Raw genomic sequence first — 22994 nt, forward strand, 5'->3', positions numbered from 1 at the left:
TCTCCGGTCCATGTTTACACTAGATTGAATTTATTAGCACCGTTTTGTTCTATCTCCGTTCTATCTAGAACATGCCGCTTTAACATGAACATAAAACAATTGAAGTCATATTATTCCACCTAGCTCTATCTCATTTTATTCTTATTATACTTCGTTGCTAAACTCGGTGCTTCGCGTTCTTAATAAACTCAAAAAAAAAGAAGTTTATATTTTTTAAATGTTTATAATTCTAAATATTATTATAATTCTAAAAAAATTTCTATATTATGTCTATTATCCTCTCGTGTTCTCCAAATGGATGTATGAGACTTTTAAACATAAATTTTCCGAAGAGTTAACAAAACAATCTGCGATTGTTAAGCAGCGCAATACGCTTGAGTGCTTTTATTACAGGGAATCTTTTTGCGGTAGTGTGATATGTATATATGTGTATTTTTTTCTCGAAAAAAATCCTATCATTTTCTTTTCAATACAATATGTCAATTACCTACGATCGTCGTTAGGCCAAGTTCTCCTTCGCTATCGCGTTGTGATGCGCGCGTCGTGAGCCACGACAAGATAAACCGAGGACGTCGACGCGCGACGCGACGCGACGCGACGTAGTCGGGTCGCCATCTTCTCTTCCCTATTATAAGATATTGTACGACGTAATGTATCGGCTCGTTAAGTTCCAGCGGTTCCAGCGCGCGCGATAGATCACAGTCGACTCCGTCGCTCCCTCATTCCCCATCCCGCATCCCCCATCCCTCATCCCCCGTTCGCCGTCGCCGGCCGAGATTTCCCATACCAGTGCCAAAGCACTACGGTGCTCTCTGCACCCTTATTGTCGGGAGTGTTTCAAATGCGAATGTAATATTCGCGTACCATTAACCCCGAACATGTGTAGGGCGTAATCGTTTCAACCCCAAGCAGCCCTTCTGCGGACTGTCGCGAGAAGGGGTGCGGGAGCGAGACGAGAGCGATTCCGTAAACCCCAAACAAACGCGCGCGCGCGCGCGCGTGCGACGCTCGATGCTCCTCCGGAGTCCGGCCAGTCCGGGATCCGGGGGCTTCGGCGCTCCGGGTAACCCGATGACAATCGGTACGCGAGCAACATTGTCGACTTTACGACGACAAGCGAGTGAGCGAGCGAGAATTTTCCCGGATAATCCAACCGCATTCGAGTGCGAGTGCGAGTGCGAGCGCGAGCGTGCGCCGCCTTTCTTCCGACATCTGGTATGATTCGCATTCGGCCAACCAAACCGCGAGCAGCTCTTGTGCTCCCGCCTCCGTGTACGCTTCGATGTCCTATCTACCTATCCTGACCTTTCGCTCGGTGCGCTCTACGAACGACGCATTCGCGATATACGCGACGGGGCGACGGGGCGACGGGGCGACGGGGCGACGGGAATCGAGCCAAAAGTGGCTCAATCTTGAAGGATGATGAAAGAAACCAGTAGCGGCGAGCCGCGAGTTGACGACTATTTGGAAGGCAATAACGCGCGGACTAACCAAAGAAAGAGAAAAATGCAAGAAATCTGTTTTCAACGATAATAAGTGCCCGTGCATAATGTAGATTTAAGTACCTGCAAATAGTACGGGAACAAATTTCTTTTGGTTTCTTCTACTATCTGTAAAATGTAATATAGCAGATCCCCATGATACAGGTTCATGTAACACGTATTCGTATAACACAACGGAAAAATTTTAATATTTGTTTGTTTTAAAGTAAAATATTTTTTATTTTACTTACATTAAAGATGTAACAGTAAAAATTTTACATTTTTTATAATAAACCCTTACATCTTAGTGTCGAAAAGACAGCTTTTTGAGAAATTTCTTTTATGTATTTATTAATTTTATAATTGTGGCCATGTGATATTTGTATTTATAACGTACGAATATAATTGAGAAAATTGTAAACGTGTATATCATGACCCTTTAATATAAAATGTCCCATGGCCGCATGACCGTGTCACTGGTATTGATAGTTGGAGAATTACGAATGATTGAAAAAAGATCTTTTTAGGAAAGATCTTTGAAAACTAATTTTCAAAGTTACTAAATTTTAAAGCAAATAGATTACAAGCCCCTCTTTAGCTAGTGCCATTTTATATTGATAAAATTTTAATTTGATGTTACAATCTTATGTTATAAAAATTTAATATTACGTATTAGAATTTTATGATAAACAATATTTTGAAATATTCTTTGATATTTTCGCTAAAGAAGAATCAAATACTAATTTTTACTAGAAAAGATGTTATTAAAAGTAAAATCGCCAATTACGTGTAGGATATAAAATTGCAAAATTATATTCTTATAATTAATATAATTAATTGCACAAATATATATGTAGATATGTACATGTTAACGTAATGGATCCATGCGATAAACAAAGAGTTAAAACATAAATATTTTATCTGACATCAGTCTGTCAAACGCTTGCTCTGGTAGCATGACATCCCAACTCTCTCTGTATGTATCTATTATATGTATAATAAAGAACGCGATGTACATACAAAACGTCGTATAAGCACGAACGAGCGTGTGAATAGAGAGAGGATCGAAGGGTGAATCGCATTAAACACTAAAGACTCGTGCCCTTATAGATGAAATGTCAGTATTATAAGTAATAAATCTACATTTTTCTTATTTAAATAAAATATTATGAATAGGGGCATATGTGATATGAGAATGCTGAGAGCAAATGAGAATTTTTGTTAAGCAAGGATAATCGAAATGAGATAAAAACAAATTATACATTGAAATAGCAAAAATAAATTAATAAATAAAATAAAAAATACAAGCTTGAGTAAAATTATAATAGTATTATCTATATGTATACAATGGAAAGAAGAAAATAACCGCACCAGTATACAATAATGTTTTATTATATTTGTACTTAAAATTTCCTATAACTGTATGTACGACACATAATATACGGAATATACATTGACATATTACATTCTCCATCGTTGCGTCAAAGAGTGATCATAAATATCTCGACCTGACCATACAATAACACAAACGGCCTAAATCTCATTGTGGGCTATGCCGGTAGGCCGGTAGTTAACCCGGACACGACGCGCTGATATTGTTCGACGGACGACGCGTCACATAGTCGAACCGAGTCAACACTCGACGTGTTTTCGGCGATATAAAATATGCTACTCTCATGTAGACACTCTCCACGGGGCCTGGGGGCCCCGGAGCGAACGGCGCGGCGATCACACAATATTAATAAACCCTCTCTCCTTCGAGCCGCTCCGCACTCCGAGGTTCTCTCGCCTATCTCTCGCTCGAGTCGCTCGGTCCTTTTTTCGGATGAGCCTCGGTAAAAGGGGCTACGCCGAAACGAGAATGGGCGACCGAGACTTCCAGACAGCGTGGCTCTGCATGGTCACAGGTGTGCCTTCGGGCGCGTTCGCTTCGGCTGCACGCTCGCATACATACACACGCACATACGCACACGCATATACTCGCGCACCCCCGAATATGCGTGTGTCTAAAAAGCCATTACTTCTTCAACGTTACCGTTCAACGGGTGTCTTTCTTCATCGTAGTTTTCATCGAAACGCGGGGCGACGCACGGCTCGGTATCGATTTTTACTTCGACTTTTACCACGATCTCTCACCTGTTCCCCCTTTACACCGCACCGCATCGCACCGCATCGCACCGCATCGCACCGTTTCGAATTCGTCGCGAAATTTGGCCGCGAGCGCCGAAGCGGTTAGCCCTTTTAGCTCGGATCGGAACGCGGCGCGGAGCGGAGCGGACAACAAAAGCGGCGTTAAAGCATTCGGTCCGTCGGCAATTTTTTCTGGTTCGATTTTGCGGCGGAGGCACCTCTCGGTGAGGAATTCCATCCATCAGTCGGGCCTAGATTACGCCGCGTTAGTTACAGAAAGAAAGAGAAAGAGAGAGAGAATGCGAGGAAGGGAGAGCGGGGCGTGCGTGTGTACATCGGATACGTAGGTGTGTGTGTGTACGTGAGAGATGGAACGTTTCGAGGGTGTCGAGGGGGCGAAGGAGGCCCGAATAGAGGTAGAGAGAAACTGGCCCTGGAGTTGGAGTACCTTAAGGCTAGACGCGGCGGCGCGGCGGCCGAGGGAACGAAATGGGCGCGAACGCGGCCGAGGAACAAAGAGAGGCACGGAGAAAGAGGGACCGAAAGAACGAGAGAGAGAGAGAGAGAGAGAGAGGATAGCGCGCGAGGAACCGAGAGAGGAGAAATGCTCTTGGGATTCAGGTGTTGATGACCAGACACCGCGCGAGCGCGAGAAGCAGCAACGAAGAAGGCGGCAGAAGCAACGCGCCGCGCTGGCGGTGGCTGAAGGCGGGATGCCTTTCATCTTTTCATCTTTGTCTTCTACCTCCGAGGCTCTCTCGCACATCTTTCCGGCCGAAGCGCGGCCTAGAGGCGGCTTCCTCGCCCGACGCCTCGATCCTCGATCCTCAATCCTCGATCCTCGATGCACATCTCACCGAAAACCCCGCAGCGGGAGCTCTCCTCGCTGTTTCCTGCACATTTCCTAGACGTTGACTTCGGCAAACCGTTTCTCTGACGGGGAATCGTCAAACGAGACGGCTCCGGAAGCCAATTTTATCGCATCGAACGACGTGGTGGTCGCTTACCTATTCGAGCCTCGAGCTGTGTGATATTAACATTCAAGGATTTACGTATAATACAATACAAAGTTACTATTTAAAATGTCACGTTGACTAATGATAAGTACCGAAATTTTTTAGATCTATAGATCTATTTATGTGACTTTTTTCCCTAAAAATTAAATTGTGAGTTTTATACATTTTTTTATATGCGATATTCAATTGTACGTATAAACTTTGCTTCAAATTATTTATCACTTGTCATACTTGTCATTGAAAAAATTAAACACATTCACTTCTCTCTTTATCATGCTCTCTTTATGTATACTATATATCTATATATAGAGAAATGGTAAATAATTGAGAAAAATGTAAAGGTAAAAATTTCAAGAGACATTCAAATGATTATACTTGAAATATAAAAATGGGTCGAATCAAATCTGTATACAGAATAGAATTAAACGTTAGTTGTCGTGTTTTACGAGGGAAGTTTTCTCGTGAGTTTCAAGTGGAAGAAACCCCGCGAGAGAATGTACTCGCGAGGATACTCGCGTTACGCTACAAAAGATCGAGAGGTTGGCCGTGGCGTGCCGCGGCGAAATTAACCGAATTCTCCTTCTCCGTCAAATCATTTGAGGTTTCCGTCGCTTCCGTTGCGCCTTTTGTTTACTTGCAAACGCGAAAGCGCAACGAACTCTTCGCGTACAATGCGGATCCGAGATCCGACATATACATGTACGTCGGGCATAGAATTTCGACACGCAGCAGTTTAAGGCTGTTTCAAACGATATCAAATAATCTTGAGGTCAATATCAGATGTACTCAGGGCTATATTAAGCTCACCGGTAGATTTGTGTTTAAATAGCTTGTTAAACTAACTAACCAATTATAGGTTACAGTTTATTGAAATGTTGAAATATGGTGATGTACTCATATACAGGACTGTCGAAAATTATTTAAATTGAAATAAGCGCGAAAATATTACTAATTTACAATTTTCAAAATCGCTTTTCTTAAAAAAGAAGAAGTCTCACTTAAAAGATTAAAAGGTTTTATTTTATATTTTTTATTTACTTTTACACATAAAATTATTTTTTTCTTCGTGATTGTGTCACAGGACTGGTATTACATTTAAGGACATATATTGATACCGGATTGATATCCCCGCAAATCTCTTGTATCATTAACTATTTGGGGTAACACTATCAAGTGCAGTCTGTACCAGTTTCATCTGTGAGATAAGCGTTAACTCAAAGGCCATCACTAGGACTACGAGTCGCGTTGTTTGGGGTAGCCTTTACCCTGCTTCCTAACCGGAATGTTTGCCTAGTAACGAGTAGGTTTCGTCGATTTGCACAGTGTATTGTATCGAGTATTATCACCGAATCACGTAGCAGGGCCACGTTGCTTTCAATAAAAGACGAACATGCAAGGTATAGGAGGAGAGTAAGAAGTGAAAAAGAGCGAAGGGAACGAGAAGACTAAAGGTAGAGAAAGGTAATTCCGATTGTCTCTTTCCATCTCGTGGTCGGCACGTACGTCGCTGTTTGGCTTCGTTGTTTTTCTTCGTATGAATTTACTCGAAGCCTTGTTAAGTCCTTGCTTTTGGACCGCGTTATAATGGCACATCAAATAATGACGCGAGCGCAAACGCACAAACGCGCATTTACAATCTACTACTAATCTAATCGGGTAATTGACTTATTTTCAGCATTAATTTTTTTTTATTTTTGAAAATTCGCGTATACTCTTTTTTTTTTCATTTATCTAGCATATATTTATCTATATGAATAAGTGAAGCAAGCACAAAATTATGCAGATATATTTATTATCTACAACTTTATCAATAATTACATCTATTGTTTCTTTAACAAAAAATGTTTGAGCGAAAGAATAAAATGTTCAAGACTTTTGGAGAGACTTAAAATTTAAGCCATTCTTATTATCCTTATAAATATGTTAGATTAGGATATCAGTCAATGTGTGAAAGAATTGCTTTGAAAGAACTGGTTTGATTTTTTGACTCTGATTTCTTTTAAGTTCTGATTTATATTCGTCTCATCCTATTATAATTTTATATTTCTAATTGTAAGTTACTTTAATCTTGCCTGAAAAGAGCAAGTTGAAGAAATAAGTATCGTTCACACCATCGCTGCATCGCGTAAAGTTTTCATCTGAATATTTTACGGCGTGTACATGGTCAGTACACGCTAAATATCGAACTGCTATAGTTAACGTAAAGACGTAAACCGAACTACCGCTAGTTCAGGTGACCTCTATAGGCGACGAGGGGCTATACCTACCGACTTATTTGCCGAGCACTACCTTTAACGAGCTTTATTAACGATAATCAATTCGCGTACTTGTAGAGCGTAACGATTGATCATACCGAGGTCGATGCGCCGCTGTTGAATACTATCGCGACTGCTTTGTCCATAAATCGTTCTCAATGGAAAGTAATAACGACGCTCTATCGTGTCTCCATTATTTAGTCGCTCATAACGGTTGTCGGTCGCGATCTCTCGTATAATCGTACATTTTCGACATCGACTTATTTTGCTTTCAGTCTGGTTATTCTGGAATCGAAATACGGGATAGCTGACTCTTTTTCTGATCAGTTTCGTTGCAATTTGATCTAAATTGATTTTTTAAGAGTCTTTCTAGAATAATTTAAGCTTATTAGATATTTGGGGGCTCGAAGAATATAGGAAACAGCGAGCGTATATACAATATCACACACATTGATAAATGTGTATTTATTTATATCATTCTTTATATTATATTATTTATATTCAAAGAATGATATATCATGTATCATCCTTTATTTAAATTAAATCAGTGTTTGTTGCAAATCTTCTTTGATAAAAGTTTTCAAATTTTATTTAATTGAATTCATCCGAGAGACGTAATATAGGTATGTAAAACATTTCTAGTTTCTAGCTTTTATAATATTTAGTGATCATTTACAGATTTACACGATACGATAGAAGAACCGATCTCAAAAATTATTATACTCCTTCGCATTTTCTGTCTTACTCTTTTTATGTTAGATGTATCGCAGAACGCAACGAGACCCACCAACGAGCGTGACTCGCTGAGGTAGTCCTTATTAAATCTTCCCCGTCTCCATTAGAGGCAGAAATTACGGATAATCCTTTTTATTACGCACGCTACACGGACTCCCATGGAAAGAGAGCGCAGAAAGGCAACCGGTACGTTAAAGAAAAAAAGTCGGGATGGGTCGCGGCCACGGTTCGACGCGGCATGGTGGTCCGCGCTTCCCATTCCCGACAACAAAGCGCTTTTAAACAATCTCCATTGTGCCCGTAATCCCGAGCCATGCGTGAAATCAACACGTTTTTCCACTTAATTGACAAACACACGCCTCTTCGTCCATGTGTTCCCGGCGAGCGCCCACCAAACATGACTTATATCGGTAACATATTTCAAGTATAACGAGTAATCGGAGTAATATAACAATGTTACTTCCAACTGAATCATTTCAAGCCGAAACCGTCACATTTTACACTAGGGGAAATTTTTCTTTTAGTTTTAGTCGGCTTGAAAAATGCATTGTGCTGTAAGAAAAACGATTCCCGTGTAAAGTATATGAGAACGAAATTAATGTATAGATAAGCAACTTAAGGAAATTATCTTGAGAATACACACACACACACACACACACACACACACACACACACACACACACACACACCTATGAAATTCATTAAAGAGATTAAAATTTATAAATTTACTCCAGTCATGAAAGATACAAATCGGCAACTCTTCGCTAATAATGGAAAAGGGTACAACATAGAGGGTAAGAATTAGAAAAAAAAACCACTCGTATTTATATCGTTATTCTACGTATATACAATAATTTATTTCGCTACGAATCGTTTCTACATTTACAAATCGTTTTTGCTCGAGCGAGTACGAGTACAGAATATAGATGGATGCGACAATGCACGAATGTAACGAGCAGTCTCTTGTTTTAAGAGAGAAGGCTTATAATTTATTCAATGGTACATTACGCAAGGAAACGCATTTGGTGGTATTCCACGAAAATCTGGATAACAATGCAGTTTCAAATTTTACAGAATTAATATCGAGACTATTATTATAATTGGACATTTTCTATAGAAAAGGAATATTAAGTACCTTCGTGTCTATATTTCGTGAAAGTAAAATTGTATATAGATTTTTTAAAGAATTTTGTTAAAGAGAAGAGAGAGAATGTTTGATAGAGGTTCATGTTATAAAAATAATTTACGATGTATGTAAATCTTAATCTACTTTACAAACCGACGCGACGGTTGGTTTGCTTAAAATTTAATTATTAATAAGTTAATTATATTAACCTATAAATATATTTACATTTTTACAAAAAGACAGATGAATAAATATGTGAGCAATGTACGTTCGTTGTTCGCTCGTGGTTTCGTGGATTATTATAAAAAAATTAATAGCACGTAGTTTTTCCTATATATAAATATTCTCAAAACGCGCGCAAGAAGAATTTTGTAGACTTTTTGAATTGGTGATAATTAAAACCGGCACTTTTTGTTCCTTTTGTATAAAATATTCCAATTAAATAGTTACACGGTATAAAACCGACTTTGAAATTCATATTTATATATGAATGTCAAAGTTAGCTTCATAATGTTAATTTTATGTGCTAAACCTAACATCGGTATAGCTGTGCTCGCGCCCGCGCCTGTGCCTAATCGTTTAGAGATCATCTAATTAGTTAATTACATAGGCGAAAGCCGCGACGCGACTTGGAGCGATAATTGTTACTTATCTTTGTGCACAACGTCGCGCGCTACTGCCGATTCGGGGTATTCGCGGTTAACAATAATCGATCACCTTTACGCTTTACCGGTACGACAACCGTAAATTACGAATAACTCTAGCTAACTGTTCGCGGACAGCTTGTAAGTTTAGAGACCAAGCGACTCTCGCGGCGCGCGAGACGAAAACCAATATCAGCAAGCAAAGACCTCCCGAGGAGGACGGCCTTTACGAAACGAGGAACTAATATTGTCTACGATGTCTCCTTATATTTGCATCGCGTCGATTCGCGTCGATTCACGGTAAATTGGACAAAAGATCGCAGCAATTATGTCCGATCAATCGCGTCGCGGTCGAGTCAAAAAACACTCGCGATCGTCTCGTTTGAATTTCGTCGCGTTGCCGTCGAATAAAGTGTCGATTTTGAGACGTCAATAGTAAATAGCAATTCTACGGAACCGAAGAAATTCTGCGGATCTCTTCTCGCGGAGACGCATTCTCACAAATACATATTACACCTTCGCTTATCTAACGGAATCTGATCGGAATTCTTCATACGTCTCTAACGTTAACCGGGACTTATTTCTGCTTCGTGCGTGTATACGAATATTGTGCTCCGATTTGAGCATAGCTGTAAACAGTGTAAACGGTAACGCAGACCAATCTCTCTCATTTTCTGCAGAATATCAGATAAGTGAAGGTGGAGTATGTACGCAGACTGCACGCACACACATACACCACACACACACACACACACACACACACACAGATACATCCGGGTGACACGATAGAGGTGTCGAAAGCACGCTTGGAATCTCTGAAAAAACATCTTTTAGACGTCTTCAAGACGCATCATGGACTCTCGCGTCGTTCGGCTAATCCCTTCGATAAGGAGTCGATCAACGAACAGAGTTCAAGTGGCGGTGCCGTAAGACGGCCTCTGAACACCCGTAGTTGTGATCGACATTGAGTACCCGGCGTAGAGCGGCCTCGGCACGAGGAGCGAGGACTTTTTCGCGATCGGCTCGTCAGTCAACCTCGAAGTTTCTTCGTCGCCAGTACCAACACCAACACCAACACCACCACCACCACTACCACCGTCGGCGCTACCCTCGTTGTTGTCGGGCGCAATGATATTCTCGATAGTGAACGGTTTCTTAACCCTCTTTTCCGTGTTCGCCGCGGTCAGAACAACCTGGTCCTCACGATTGGAGGGCAACTGAGTTCGCTCCACCTCCACCGCCAGACTCGAGATTGGCGACAGGTGACGATAGGACGATTTGGACGCGAGCGAATTCGGCGAGGTGGGCGAAGTCGGCGGCGATGAAGCGGTGGTCAGGACGGCGTTTCGATAGAGATTTATTCTAGACGACGAGGACGAGGACGAGGACGACGAGAGTGGCTCCTCCTCGGTGAGTTTGTCGCGGGTGTAGCCCGTGATCTCGTAAGTATTCTCACCCGTGAAGACCGTCTCGCTTTCTCTGCCGGTCGTAGCGGCGATCACTGGTCCGTTCTCCAGCGCGCGGTCGTTCGACAAACGGCGCTCGTCCCGCATCTCTCGCATCTCCCGCATCTCCCGCGTCGGATGGATGGCCTGCCTGCTGGCCGTAGTCTGCTGGATATATGGCAGCTGCGTCACCGCGTACGACGGTGAAACCGCCGGAAAGCCAGGAAAGTTCCAGGAAGCGGCGGAGTGCAGCAACGCGGCGGCCTCGTACGTCCTCAGAATCTCGTTACCGCCGTCGGTAGCACCACCCGCGAGTCTCTGTCTCACTTCGGGTGATAGTAGATAGTAGCCGGCGGTGACGGCTTCCGGCGCGGTTGGTCCAGCTGGTAAGCCGGCGGTACCGTCGAACCGGCCGAAGCCAGCCGCGCCGGCGAAGTCGCCGTGGTTCGAGGCAGTGGCGACCATCATTCGCCTCTCCTGTATCTCCCATCGAAGCAGGTCGTCCCGCAAGCGATGGAGATTCGCCAGGCTGAGACCGTTGCTGGGACACGTCGCGCTCACGTCGACGATTCCGCCGGTCGACACGACTGGTTCCGGATGCGGCTGCGGCTGCGGCTGCGGCTGTGGCGGCGGCGGCGGCGGCGGTGGAGGTGGCAACGGCGGCGGCATCGCCGAGGCGAGCGCCTGCAGCTCGGACTTGAGCAGCTCCTTGTCCGGCTTGTGCAGCTTAAAGCGTTTTCGTCGTCGGAGGAGCGAACCGTTCTCGAACATGGACAATGCGGCTGGATGCAATGCCCAATAGGCTCCCTTTCCCGGCCGATGTGGACCGCGCGGTACCTGAAATCGGGTCATCAGGTTTATCAAGTTGCGACAGTATCGAATCACAAGACCAGGTGTGAAATACATTCGATTTAAAAGTAAAATAATGGTAGCATCGGTGAAAAATATCACCTGCAGTCATATTTGAATCAAAGTATTCTACGACAGAGTTCTTTCGTCCGCACCGATTGACTCGCACATATTTTAAGTCGTTTCGAGAAAAAATCACGTACCTCATATCTATGTATGTTTGAGTAATTTGAATAGAATTGGGCAATCTTATTTTCTGGAAGAGATAACTATCGTATATAGAAAATTCTCTTGAAATTTTTGCTCGATAAACTACGATCACATGAACGATATCTATTGCTTAAAACAAATGACTAATAACAGTCGTCACCGCCGTCTATTATTTACATTGATATTGCGCATTTATATTAAAGCTGTAGTTTTAAACCGTGTCAAGAATACTTTACAAGAAGACCGATTTAAAAAAATTAGTTAATTTATCGTTAATTCTTCAAGCGGTCAAAAAATTTATATTAGAAGCTTTGTGAGAAATTTGTGAAAAGTTCGCTAATACATAAACAATCGAATGGCAGCTCGATCCATATCGATCCATATCTATAATGGTATAGATAACACGTAGCTGTCTGTCACTGATGATAGATAACAAACTACATGGATATCGTATCGATTCTATGTCAGTCTCGAGTTTAAACGTTTATTTTTGGCGAACTTTTTCGCTTCGTGTTTCCAACGAAAAATGAACGAAATTGACATTGCATCGAATTTGCACTTTTGGGCCATGAAATGTCATAAATATCTTCCTTTCTATAAATAAAGATTTTACATATAGAGTATATCATATCTAGATATTTGTGTATCGTAATTTAAAACTGATAACCTTTAGTCTGACAGCCTTAGTTGCAAGTTAACAGCTGCAGCTGTTCATATGAAAAATGAAATATACAAGACTAATATAAATGAAATATAAGCGTAACCTATGCGATATTAAATTAAACATTAAACAAATCAACGAAAAATTAGAAGAAACGATCTTGACGGGCGAGTATCGCGGACACGATAGATTCAGAAGATGTCGAACATTTGTTTATCGAATCCGTGACGAGAACGTTGACGAGAGTAGGTTGTAGGAACGGAAAGTTGAGTCAATTCAGTTCGCGTCGATTGGAAAACTCAGAATCGGTCTGAAACTAGGTCTGCGCTACTTCGGAATTCACTCTTTGATGAATACTGAATACGCGTAGAGCGTTTGTATAGAGTAGAGTCGAGTCGCGCCTTAATTGATATCTCGATGAACGATCGAGACGGAAGATGTGCCGAAGACGCCGGTCGTCGCCGCGTCGCGTCGCGTCGCGTCGCGTAGCCGACGCTGGCAACGATGTCCGAGGCAATTACGCGATTCTCGTAAAGCACGGCCGCTCGTATTGCACACTCAGTCACTCAGGTGAGTAGCCCCTGTTTTTCCCCTCTCGGTATCGCGTATCGCGTAGTCGTAGTGGAAAGGCGCCTAGCACCGTCTACCGCGTCTCCTCGACGATGGCCGATATAAGGCGCAGTCTTAGCGGCGATTGATGAGCTGTAGAGAGCCAGGCGAGCCATTACTTGCCAGGAACGAACAGGTTTTACATTTAATAACGCGAAACGATTATCTGCCGATCGGTTGAGTTAATTCGATCGGAAAGGCATAACCTGCTGCCGGACAGATCTCGCGAAGGGAAATATATTACCGCCGCTATTATTAGTACCACGCCTCGACGAGAGGTAGACGAGATTGGTCGAGCTGCGTTCACATTCACGTCTTTTGCGTCATTTCTTTCCATCCATCGTTACCGTGGCGGCGAGCTAAATTTTCAAATTGCGTTCGCGAGGGGGCGGGGGTGGAAAAGGGATTACGTTTGAATGCTGGAGCAAATTCGAAAAATTCAAATACCGTGCCATGCATGACAACGAGTTTCTTTTGCATTTATGATTTTGTGAAACAAAATAAAGTTGTGCTGCAGGATGCTTAAATCATTTAAACCATTGAAATTATTTAAACTTTCTCTGTCTTGTATACACAAATCCAAGTGTGTTATATTTTAACTGAAGCTCTTCTTACACATTTCTTGCCGTTTTAAAGACGCTTATGTAGAAATAATACACTTGGATTTACAGTGTATGTATATGTATATACACGGTATACAGTAGGTTTATTATATATAGTTGTACATTTATACTGCTTAGAGAGAATAGATGAAAATATTTAAAATTATAATTACTCAGCGATTACAATGTAAAGTCATCGTGATTTCGACAATGTATTCAAAATACAGTTCTTGATCTTTACCTTATCTTAATTATTATACTTTATCTTAAAACAAAATTAATTTGCCCTATGCTGCTTAAAAAAATTAATGAGAATTGTGATGCAATTCCATTATCTCGATCAGACCAACAATTAGATTTTATTCGCTATTAAAACGAAATCCATTATGTTTTTCATCTATAATATATTTGACTAATTGCTAACAGAAGCTATTTCATGCCGAAAATTTAATTGAACATCTTTTTACAACTTTTAACGTCTACGTTTGTATTTTATCCCAATTCTGAATAAAATCGATTTGATAATAAAAAAACGTAATTTTATTATCAATTTATACAAGAGTACGTTTGTAAAAAACCGAAAATGATTACTTTTGTCAACTTTGTTTGACCGAAGAATACGTAGAAAAAGCAAACAAGTAAATTTTTCTCTGTTAATTGTTTTAATCTACTTGTATTTATATGTAAATAATATCAGTTTTTTAATTAACCCACGATTATCGCTTTTTCTGGCATAAAATTTCTCAAAAATTTCTCACAGAGACATTATTACTTTCCATCGTTTCCGCTTATAGTTTCACGCTTTCTAGCGACGGTAATTATTATTCGTGCAAACAGAGGTCTATACAGGGTAAAAAAATTTTCCTAATCTATGAAAAGGATACAAATATTCTATCCCGCTTTTCTCCTTCTTTATTTTAAAATTGTTCTTGACTCAAATAGATTAATTTAAAACTAAAATTTTCATTTTCAATTTCTGACAATAGGTATATATGATTATTTCTACAGAATGTTTAGAGAAAAGAAAGGATAAAAATTCTTTTCTGCATTTTTTCCGTTCTATATACTGATAGAATATAATATTAATCATGTTCATAGAATTTTAATTTTTATTACAAGTTTTTAGTAAAGAGAAACGTGTTGCCTCTCAAATTAGAATCTTATTTTTAAATTGACTCACTTGACTGGATATTCGCGAATATTCGCGAAAGGTGAAGTATGGATTATACATATACTTATATATTTTCTCACTCCAAACTTTTGTATGCGCAAAACAGAAAGTTGCAGTGATAAATAAATAAATAAATAAGTTTCGGAATCGGAATCGTTTGAATCTTGTGAAAAACATAATTCTTATAATTGAATATATGTATATGTATATTTAAGTTTCCCCACATGTTTAAAATAATTTAAATAATACATTTTTAATGGATTCCAAGAGATGCATGTAGCTATGAAATAACTACAGTATAATAATTACAAAATTAATACATGCGTACAACTAAGGGCAATCTAACCAATAGTCTGAGGAGTCTATAGAGAAGTCTAACAGCTGCACAAATTGCATCAAGCAACGTTGAGAATTGAGTCTCAACAATCGATTGTATTCTATAATATTTATCGTTGCGTTATTAGTTCATTATAACATCGTAGCGTATAGCATCATAGTAAAAACATTCTTGAATTAACGATATGTGCAGCAAATACATGTATGAATCACAAAGTTAAATTATGTATTATTGTGTGTTATGTTAATAAGAATGTTGGTGGCAAGTACATAAAGTAGTTGGACATATTATCGGTCATTGTGTATAATTAGTTATCGCTCTGTTCTTGATATTTAACACATTTTTCTTTGTGATTATGATATAAAATTGTAAACAAACGTCACGGAAAGTTGGGAAAAATAGTACAAACTTAAACTTTAAACGTTTGAAGATTTTTCGAGTTGCACATTTTGTGCATAAGAATCGTGCATCAAGGATGCTCTGATGCGATAAAGTTTTCGTAAAAAATATTTTATCTCCACGATTGTGGTCAAGTTTGTCTCACCCTGTGACACGCGGAGTGCAAGATTGAACGTGATTTTACCGTGACAGCTAATGGTAAGATTTGAGCGAAACAGACGAAAGGGGGCCCGTCGGCGTTCTTTTGTAATTTTGAGGAACCGCGGATGAACGGTGTACGCGCCATGACGATGATCGCGCGGTCGCACACGTTGGCAGGTGCGAAACAGATGGCTCGATAATACAACAGCCAAGCACCTTGCGCGTTGCGTCGTCGCTTCGCGAGACGCGAGCCCGGACATTCACGTTGAAAAGGCACATCACGTCAATCAAAGATCCGTTTCATTACGCTTCGTTCGCGACGACCGCGATTCAAGATATTACTTTACGAGTGCACTCGTTAAAACTAAACGAAAATGAGACAATATTATCCCCCGTTAATCATTAATTCTCGTTAATCGACCTGGCGATCTTTGGCTTCGGTATATTTACGTTTCGTCAAGTTACCTCTTACGCAAATTATTACAAATTGGTAACTTTATTCGAAAGAAGATTTAATAGAAAGAACAAGGAATGTTCCGCCCGGCAATTTGATATTGCTCGGCCGATTGAGACTCGAGAAGTTTGATCTCCGGCTGGACGTCGGCGTCGATCGAATCGGAGCTCGGCGCTCGGCGCTCGGCGCTCGGCGCTCGGAGCTCGGAGCTCGGAGCCAGCTGCCGGTTGCCGGAGTCGTGGATGGACGGACTAACCTTGATGAAGCAATCGTTGAAGGATAAGTTGTGCCTCAAGGAGTTTTGCCATCGTCGCGTGTCCTTCCTATAATACGGGAAGCGATCGGCGATGAATTTGTAAATCTCGGCGAGCGGCAGCATCTTGTCCCTCGACGACCATATCGCCATCGCCGTTAGCGATATGTAGGAGTACGGCGGTTTCTGATCACCGTAGGTATCGCGCGAGGGCCGCGGCATCGTCGACGAGCGGCGAGATCAGCGATACCGAAGACCAGTCTCTGTCTCCCTCCTCCCTCCTCCCTCCTCTCTCCTTCCTCTAGAACTTGACACCCTTACGTGCAGCGAACGCTCGACGCTTTGCACGACGTTCGCCGATACCCACGCGCCAGCATCCTTGGTGTCCTCGCGCAGAATCGGCAGGAGCACGAGGTAGGCTCAGTAGGCTGCTCTCGGCCACGACGGAAATTTCCATTGGGCCCAACCACGGGGACCCGCGCCCGCGGTCGGCCGAGGCGAGCGAGGTTCGACCCTGTGTACCCCACGCCTATCTCACGCTGTGTCACGCTGTGTCACCGTATCACAATCCGGACGTTTTTCGACACTGTCCGCGGCCGCGGCGCGGCGCGGCGCGGCGATTCCGACTCCGACGAGTTTGCTCGCTCGCTGATCGAACCCTCGATCCGTGTTACTCCGCGCGTTCGCTCCGAGGCCCCCCCGAGCACGGCCAAACACACCGAGTACCCGCGATCGCGTCTCCGCGGATACTGCGGCCGATCCATACCCACACCCCCGCAACGGGCTTCCCCTACTCGAAAACCCACGGCTCCGCCGTGTCCCGGATTGGAGGCATTGGAACCCGGTGAGCCCGGTCTCGGCGGTCTCGCTCGCGCTACCGGCAACCACCTCCGTCCAATGGCGCGGTGATTCTCCCACCCCGGTGCCCGGGGGACTTCTCGGGTCGCGAGACTCGCGAGAAGTCCGTCCCCCATCTCTTGGAGTGGATTCCCAAAGGCGGGGCTCCATCGCGAATACCGCTTCAAGCTTCGAGTCACCTCCCTCGAACGAACGAGAATAGCCGAGTGTCGGCCAATCCGATCGAATTTCCTATTTCGTCGACCCGCGGCCCGCGGCCCGCGGCCGCCCTCGCGTCCACTGATACCGTACACCACCGGACGCCACCGGGTTATCGAGTAGCCGGGTAGCCGGGTAGCCGGGTACGTTTGGGTACGTTGCCAGCGCGCAGCGCGAGGAGAACGAAGAGAGAGAACTCTGTCTTCCGCGCGTTTCGTAATGCGCGGATCGATCCGCGCGGCGTGCTTTCGTTCCAAGGATTGAAACTATAGTAGTATATAGTGTAATTTTGTCGAGTCTAATTCTCGAACAGCGGAACGTTTGATAACCCCATCCGGGAAACGGAGCTTGGAACTCTCTTTGGGAATTCTGGAGTAAATTTCTTTATTTAATGTTATTGTATTTTTAAACGAGTATATGAGACTACTGAACGCAATAAAAGAAATGGAAAATAAAATAAAGACATAGAGGTATAATATAAATTGTATTTCTTTTATTCCTTTAACGATTCAACGAGAAATTCAACGAGTGTGTTGTAAAGATATCTGTATGTCTGTTTTATAACTTTCTAAAACAACAACGTTCTTGTCGTTACGTATCATTACGCAAATATAACATGTTGCAATGAAACGCGGCGTTGTCGTTTGAAATTACGCCAAGTGAACTTCCTACATAGATATCAACTCGCAAAGACTCGAGTTGGATAAAGATTAATTTTTGATAGTACAGCTATAAAAAAAAACTTTTCTTTCAATTGTCAAGTTTTGTCTTAAATAAATGTGATGTATAATTATCGATTATTATCGCGTGGTTCAAATATTTAAGATTCAAGTCTGACTAGTGAAATCGTATCACTTTTGTCTTTGTCTCACTCAACCACGCGCGCGCATTTCTGGTTTCTGGTTTCTGAGATTCTGAGTACCATTAGCAAAATTGTATACTGTTCATCGAGAGAGAACTCAGAATCGATCTTTTCCTAGTTAACGAGATCTAACCTAATCTCTCTCGATCGGTGACCGCGCGGCGCGCCAACCTTCCAGGTAGAGAAGAAAGCTCGGGTGGGAGAAGATAAACCAATCGTATCGAAGCGCTTTCCTCGCACGGAATTTGCTGGCGAGAGGCGTGTCGCTACGCCTCGTGCCTCGCCGACAAAATGGCAATTCTCGTTGCGCGTAATGTACACTAATACTTCAACTAGACGTGTTCTCTAGAACCGTACGTCTTCGTACGTTCGTACGGAAGGAACGCATCACGTCTGCATATAGCCATGCTTCTTTGATTATTTCTATTAAACAAATAGGCAATTCCACGCAAGCAACGACGAGCGGCAACAAATGTTCAAAACGTGTCATGCCAAGCCAAAGTATTTTAATTCTCTTGAGACGACTGTGCATGCGATTTCATCATTTCACGATATCTGTCTTTCAGAGTTAAATAATAAATATCTTTAATAATAAGTACATGTTATTTTATATCAAACAAACAAAATTATTCTGATCTTTCTTTCAGAAATTTAATCAAGAAATAAACAAAAAAATTAAAGTTTTTTTTTAAATAAAAGCTATATTTCGATAGAATTTTAATTTTGATGACTTAGTTACCGAACAAAATATGTAGGTAATGTCAAAAATTGAAAGATTGAGAAAAATGATGATCGCGTATATGCCCATTTTTTTATATTTATAATTTTACATTTCTATTGTTACGCAACTTCTATTTCACTTCACTTTTATTATCGGATTCCGTAAGACGTAAAACGGTGAAACTGTACATAAAATATAGTAATAATGTACATTGAAAATATTTTATGATATCGCCAATCGAATCAAAAATAAATATGGCTTTTGCGGAAATGAAAATGATCGAATCATTCGACGCGAGTTGACGCAAGGCACGCAAACTTGTTAATAGGCCATAATGTGCAAATATTTAGATAGGGAACATAAAGATGGATTTAAAATCAAGGTACATTAGGTATTAGAGTGATTACAAAAGTTTGATCCGGTTTTTAAATACAAAGTCGAATAGCTTTTTCATAAATGAGATAGTCAAATGCCGTTAAATTGTCGGTATTCAATATGTTAACGATTTCTTGAAATTTATTTCTTGAGAAATATTTAGGTCCAGTAAATAGCGAATGACAATTATCAAGCTCAGTTGAGCAATCACAGCGTCATCGAAAAGATCAAATTCACTTAGTTTGATTTTTATATATTTATTTTTTAATTGCTTTGTTTATATTGTCTTCTCTTTTTACACATTATAATTTTACAAATGGTCATTTTAACACGGTAGTTGAAACATTTATTGAGTCTTTTCGAACTTGAATAAATATAGTGCAAACGTAACACATTCACGTAAACATACAAAATTTAACTTCTTAAAAAATTTTTAACTTTGATCTCTCGGTCAAAAAAATAACTCTGTATTCAAGTAAAAGTTGAAATTTTCTTATCTTTTTACTGATATCGCACTCAAGTGAAACTAATGACACCTGTCTGAAATTAACTGAATTTTCGCAGCCACTTTAACATATGATGATAAAAAGATCCTGTATCGTATCTAGGAATTACCGACAGAAAATGTAACAAAATTTATATTTCTTCTCATTTGAGAACGCTCAGCGCACGTTTGTTTACGAATAGAAATGTAAAAAATAGTAAAAATATTTTATTTTCAATATTAAATTTTCATACATGTGAAAATAAAAAAAAAAGTTGAATTAAGTCCCATTCGTTTTAATATGCTATCAGCGGCTCACATGTAATTGTTGTCATTTCAAATTTATTTCATCAAATATTTTATTCATCCCCCGTTATAATGTACGCCAAGAAGATTATCTATATCGCATACAATGACATGTTACAAAGTGTGGCTACGTAGTATCAATTTCGAAAATGGATATACTGGCGCTAATGTACAGAGGCTTTCGACGGTCCCATGAAAAATACCGGAATGGCCTCTCTCAGGCTTCTCTCTGCTAGTACTCTCCAAGATAATTATGATTTCGCCATTACAGTTAGAATATTTGGGATTATCGAATGAAAATTCATATCTACTTTGTGGAAAATCTACAATCATATATTTAACAAAGAATTAATGTACATTTATAAAGCGTATCAGATATATAATCACGCGTCGAGTCGCGATGGTTTGAGACCTAAGCGATCGATTATATACTCTGGCATACAATAAGTAGGATTTATTGGTTTTAACGAGAAATTCTTGTCTAACAATGACAACGCAGTGAGGCCGAACAAAGTATGAAAAGGGTCAACCATATCACCGGGCCGATCACTGAAACCGCCAGTTTCGACATCTTGACAAATTAAAATGTAATCAACCTGGAAAATGGAAAAAAAAAGAAATTACATTAGTAGCAATATTTGTAATTATTTGATTTGGTCGGTCAAGGATGTAGGACAGTGAAATAAACTAATTGAAGAAACGGAAATGATGGACAAATGCAATTTGATATCTCATTAAATGTCTTTCAAGAATGACTTACCAAGCCTTTTTTATCTATCCAATGAAGACGACCTAAAATTGTTAACGCCGATAGCACCCACCAAGAGTAACATACATCTGGTAACTTTTCAGGCCTGCCATTTAAACCGCCAGAAGGTAGTTGTCTCTCGCATAACCACCATCCTAAGCGATCAGCGTCTATCAGATGCAGATGTCCTGAAAAATATTTTACGTGATAGGTAAGTGATAGTAGACTCTAAATATCTTCTCTATATTTTGTATATTTCGTAGAGTAGTTATATTCTGTAACTTTTTCTATATAAGTACCTGTGATTGAAAGCAATCCAACGCAACAATAAATTAAACCCGCGTGACTCTCAGATCCTGGCTTCGAGCCGAATCCTCCATCAAAATTCATACATTTCAATACAAATTGTACCGCTTTCTCGACATCTATCGCGTCTAAACGGTTCTGAAATATGTTAATACGATATAAGAACTTTACTTAAATTTTTTCACGAGTTTCTTTTGATTTGTAAATAAAATTTTCAAGAATTTACTTTTTCCAAAATGTGTTTTATCGTTTTATGGACAAATATTATCTTCCAAGATAGCCATCTGATCTCAAGAATTGATTTTTATAAAAAAAAATAAAACGTTATTTTAAAACACTTTGATCTTATTCCAATAGACCATACATTTATACTCTCAGTGATATTTACCAAGAGTGACAGAGTAGCAACGGCACAGAAAGAAAATCGGACATCGACCTCACCCCATTGATCGCCCACAAAACTTCCATCTGCCTGTTGTCTCTCTTTGACGTAACTCACGACTTTATCGACGTTTATTACATCCAACGCATCGTACATACACAAAATTTGAACCGCGCTAAGTGTATAAAGTAAATGTGGATCGTGTTGTATACTGGCACTGATACCACCACTGTCACTTTGACATTGTCCAATAAATTCCAACACTTCTTCTTTATTGGTTTGTTCCAATTTGCCCATTAAATCTAGAGCGGTAAGGCCCCAGTATATGCCAGACATTCTCATATGCTCTGTCTGAGAATAGTTCTAAAAAATATGAATATGCCAATCTTAGAGAAATGTCACAGAATATTAAAAGTGTATATATTAAAATATATTTTTGTCATAATTTATTTCCATACAAAAAAATTAAGATAGCACAAAAGAAGTTGAGAAATATTCTTACATATTCATCTTTGTTGGTCCCGTACGAAATGAGATAGTTTGCATGTTTCTCCATTAATAATTTTGGAATATTGTTTGGTAATTCAATGTCATGCCTCAACGTTGTCTGAAAAGATGTAAAAAAAAGCATGAATTGCCATTCTTCCCTTGCTCCCTATCTGACGGGCAACTTCAATACGTGGTATTGTCTTTACAGATATAACAATCACAGAGTATGTTATAGATACTAATCTTGAGAAGGTAAAAAGGGAAAAAAGATCTTGCTTGTGCGAGATCTCGATTAGAAAAAAATAAATATTCCATTCTCTAAATAAAAACATTTGTGTACGCTAACTTTTTCATTGATATCACAAATAGGTTAAAACTTACCATTTTGCAATCGTTACAATCGTGTAAGACGATTGTTATAAATTATCCAAATATAGTTTGTTATTTCTAGATATTCGTCTTCGAATCTATATTCGCATTCGAAATTTAATTGCGAAATTCAAAGTCAAATGATGAAAAAATTGCATATTTTATCGAGCAAAGAAGAACACACCAGAGTTCAGGAATGCCTTTGCACACACTTAAGGATTGAAAGTCACTAGACATTTACTCCGATTTACACGGAGCAAACGGAACGGGCAAGCGAAGCGAGTGCCGCGAGTGCGTGGAGTGGACTGTGGGGTGGACTGCGCAGGGTGGTGCGGGGCCGCCGGGTGCCGGGGGGCCGGGGCCAGCGGAGTGCGGAGT

At 40.6% G+C, this 22994-nt stretch overlaps 2 protein-coding genes across 2 annotated transcripts; both read right to left on the reverse strand.

The window, feature by feature from the left end:
• Positions 1-8440: 8440 nt before the first annotated feature.
• LOC139778041 (uncharacterized) lies at positions 8441-16937 on the reverse strand. Its single transcript, XM_071715789.1, has 2 exons — positions 16522-16937; positions 8441-11669 (listed from the first exon to the last, which is right to left on the reverse strand). The coding sequence occupies exons 1-2, from the start codon at positions 16738-16740 to the stop codon at positions 10299-10301; spliced, it is 1590 nt and encodes a 529-aa protein (XP_071571890.1). The 5' UTR covers positions 16741-16937; the 3' UTR covers positions 8441-10298.
• A 3693-nt stretch (positions 16938-20630) lies between these two features.
• On the reverse strand, positions 20631-22910 carry Betaggt-ii (geranylgeranyl transferase type-2 subunit beta). The gene is made up of 6 exons (XM_071715795.1): positions 22629-22910; positions 22261-22365; positions 21765-22121; positions 21370-21514; positions 21083-21258; positions 20631-20918 (listed from the first exon to the last, which is right to left on the reverse strand). Exons 1-6 carry the CDS (start codon positions 22629-22631, stop codon positions 20706-20708), a joined length of 999 nt encoding a protein of 332 aa, XP_071571896.1. The 5' UTR covers positions 22632-22910; the 3' UTR covers positions 20631-20705.
• Positions 22911-22994: the final 84 nt, after the last annotated feature.

This window comes from Temnothorax nylanderi, unplaced genomic scaffold (assembly GCF_030848795.1).
Source record: "Temnothorax nylanderi isolate EJ_2023f unplaced genomic scaffold, tnyl_v1.0 TNYL_tig0171_pilon, whole genome shotgun sequence".
In the NCBI taxonomy this organism is placed as follows: domain Eukaryota; kingdom Metazoa; phylum Arthropoda; class Insecta; order Hymenoptera; family Formicidae; genus Temnothorax; species Temnothorax nylanderi.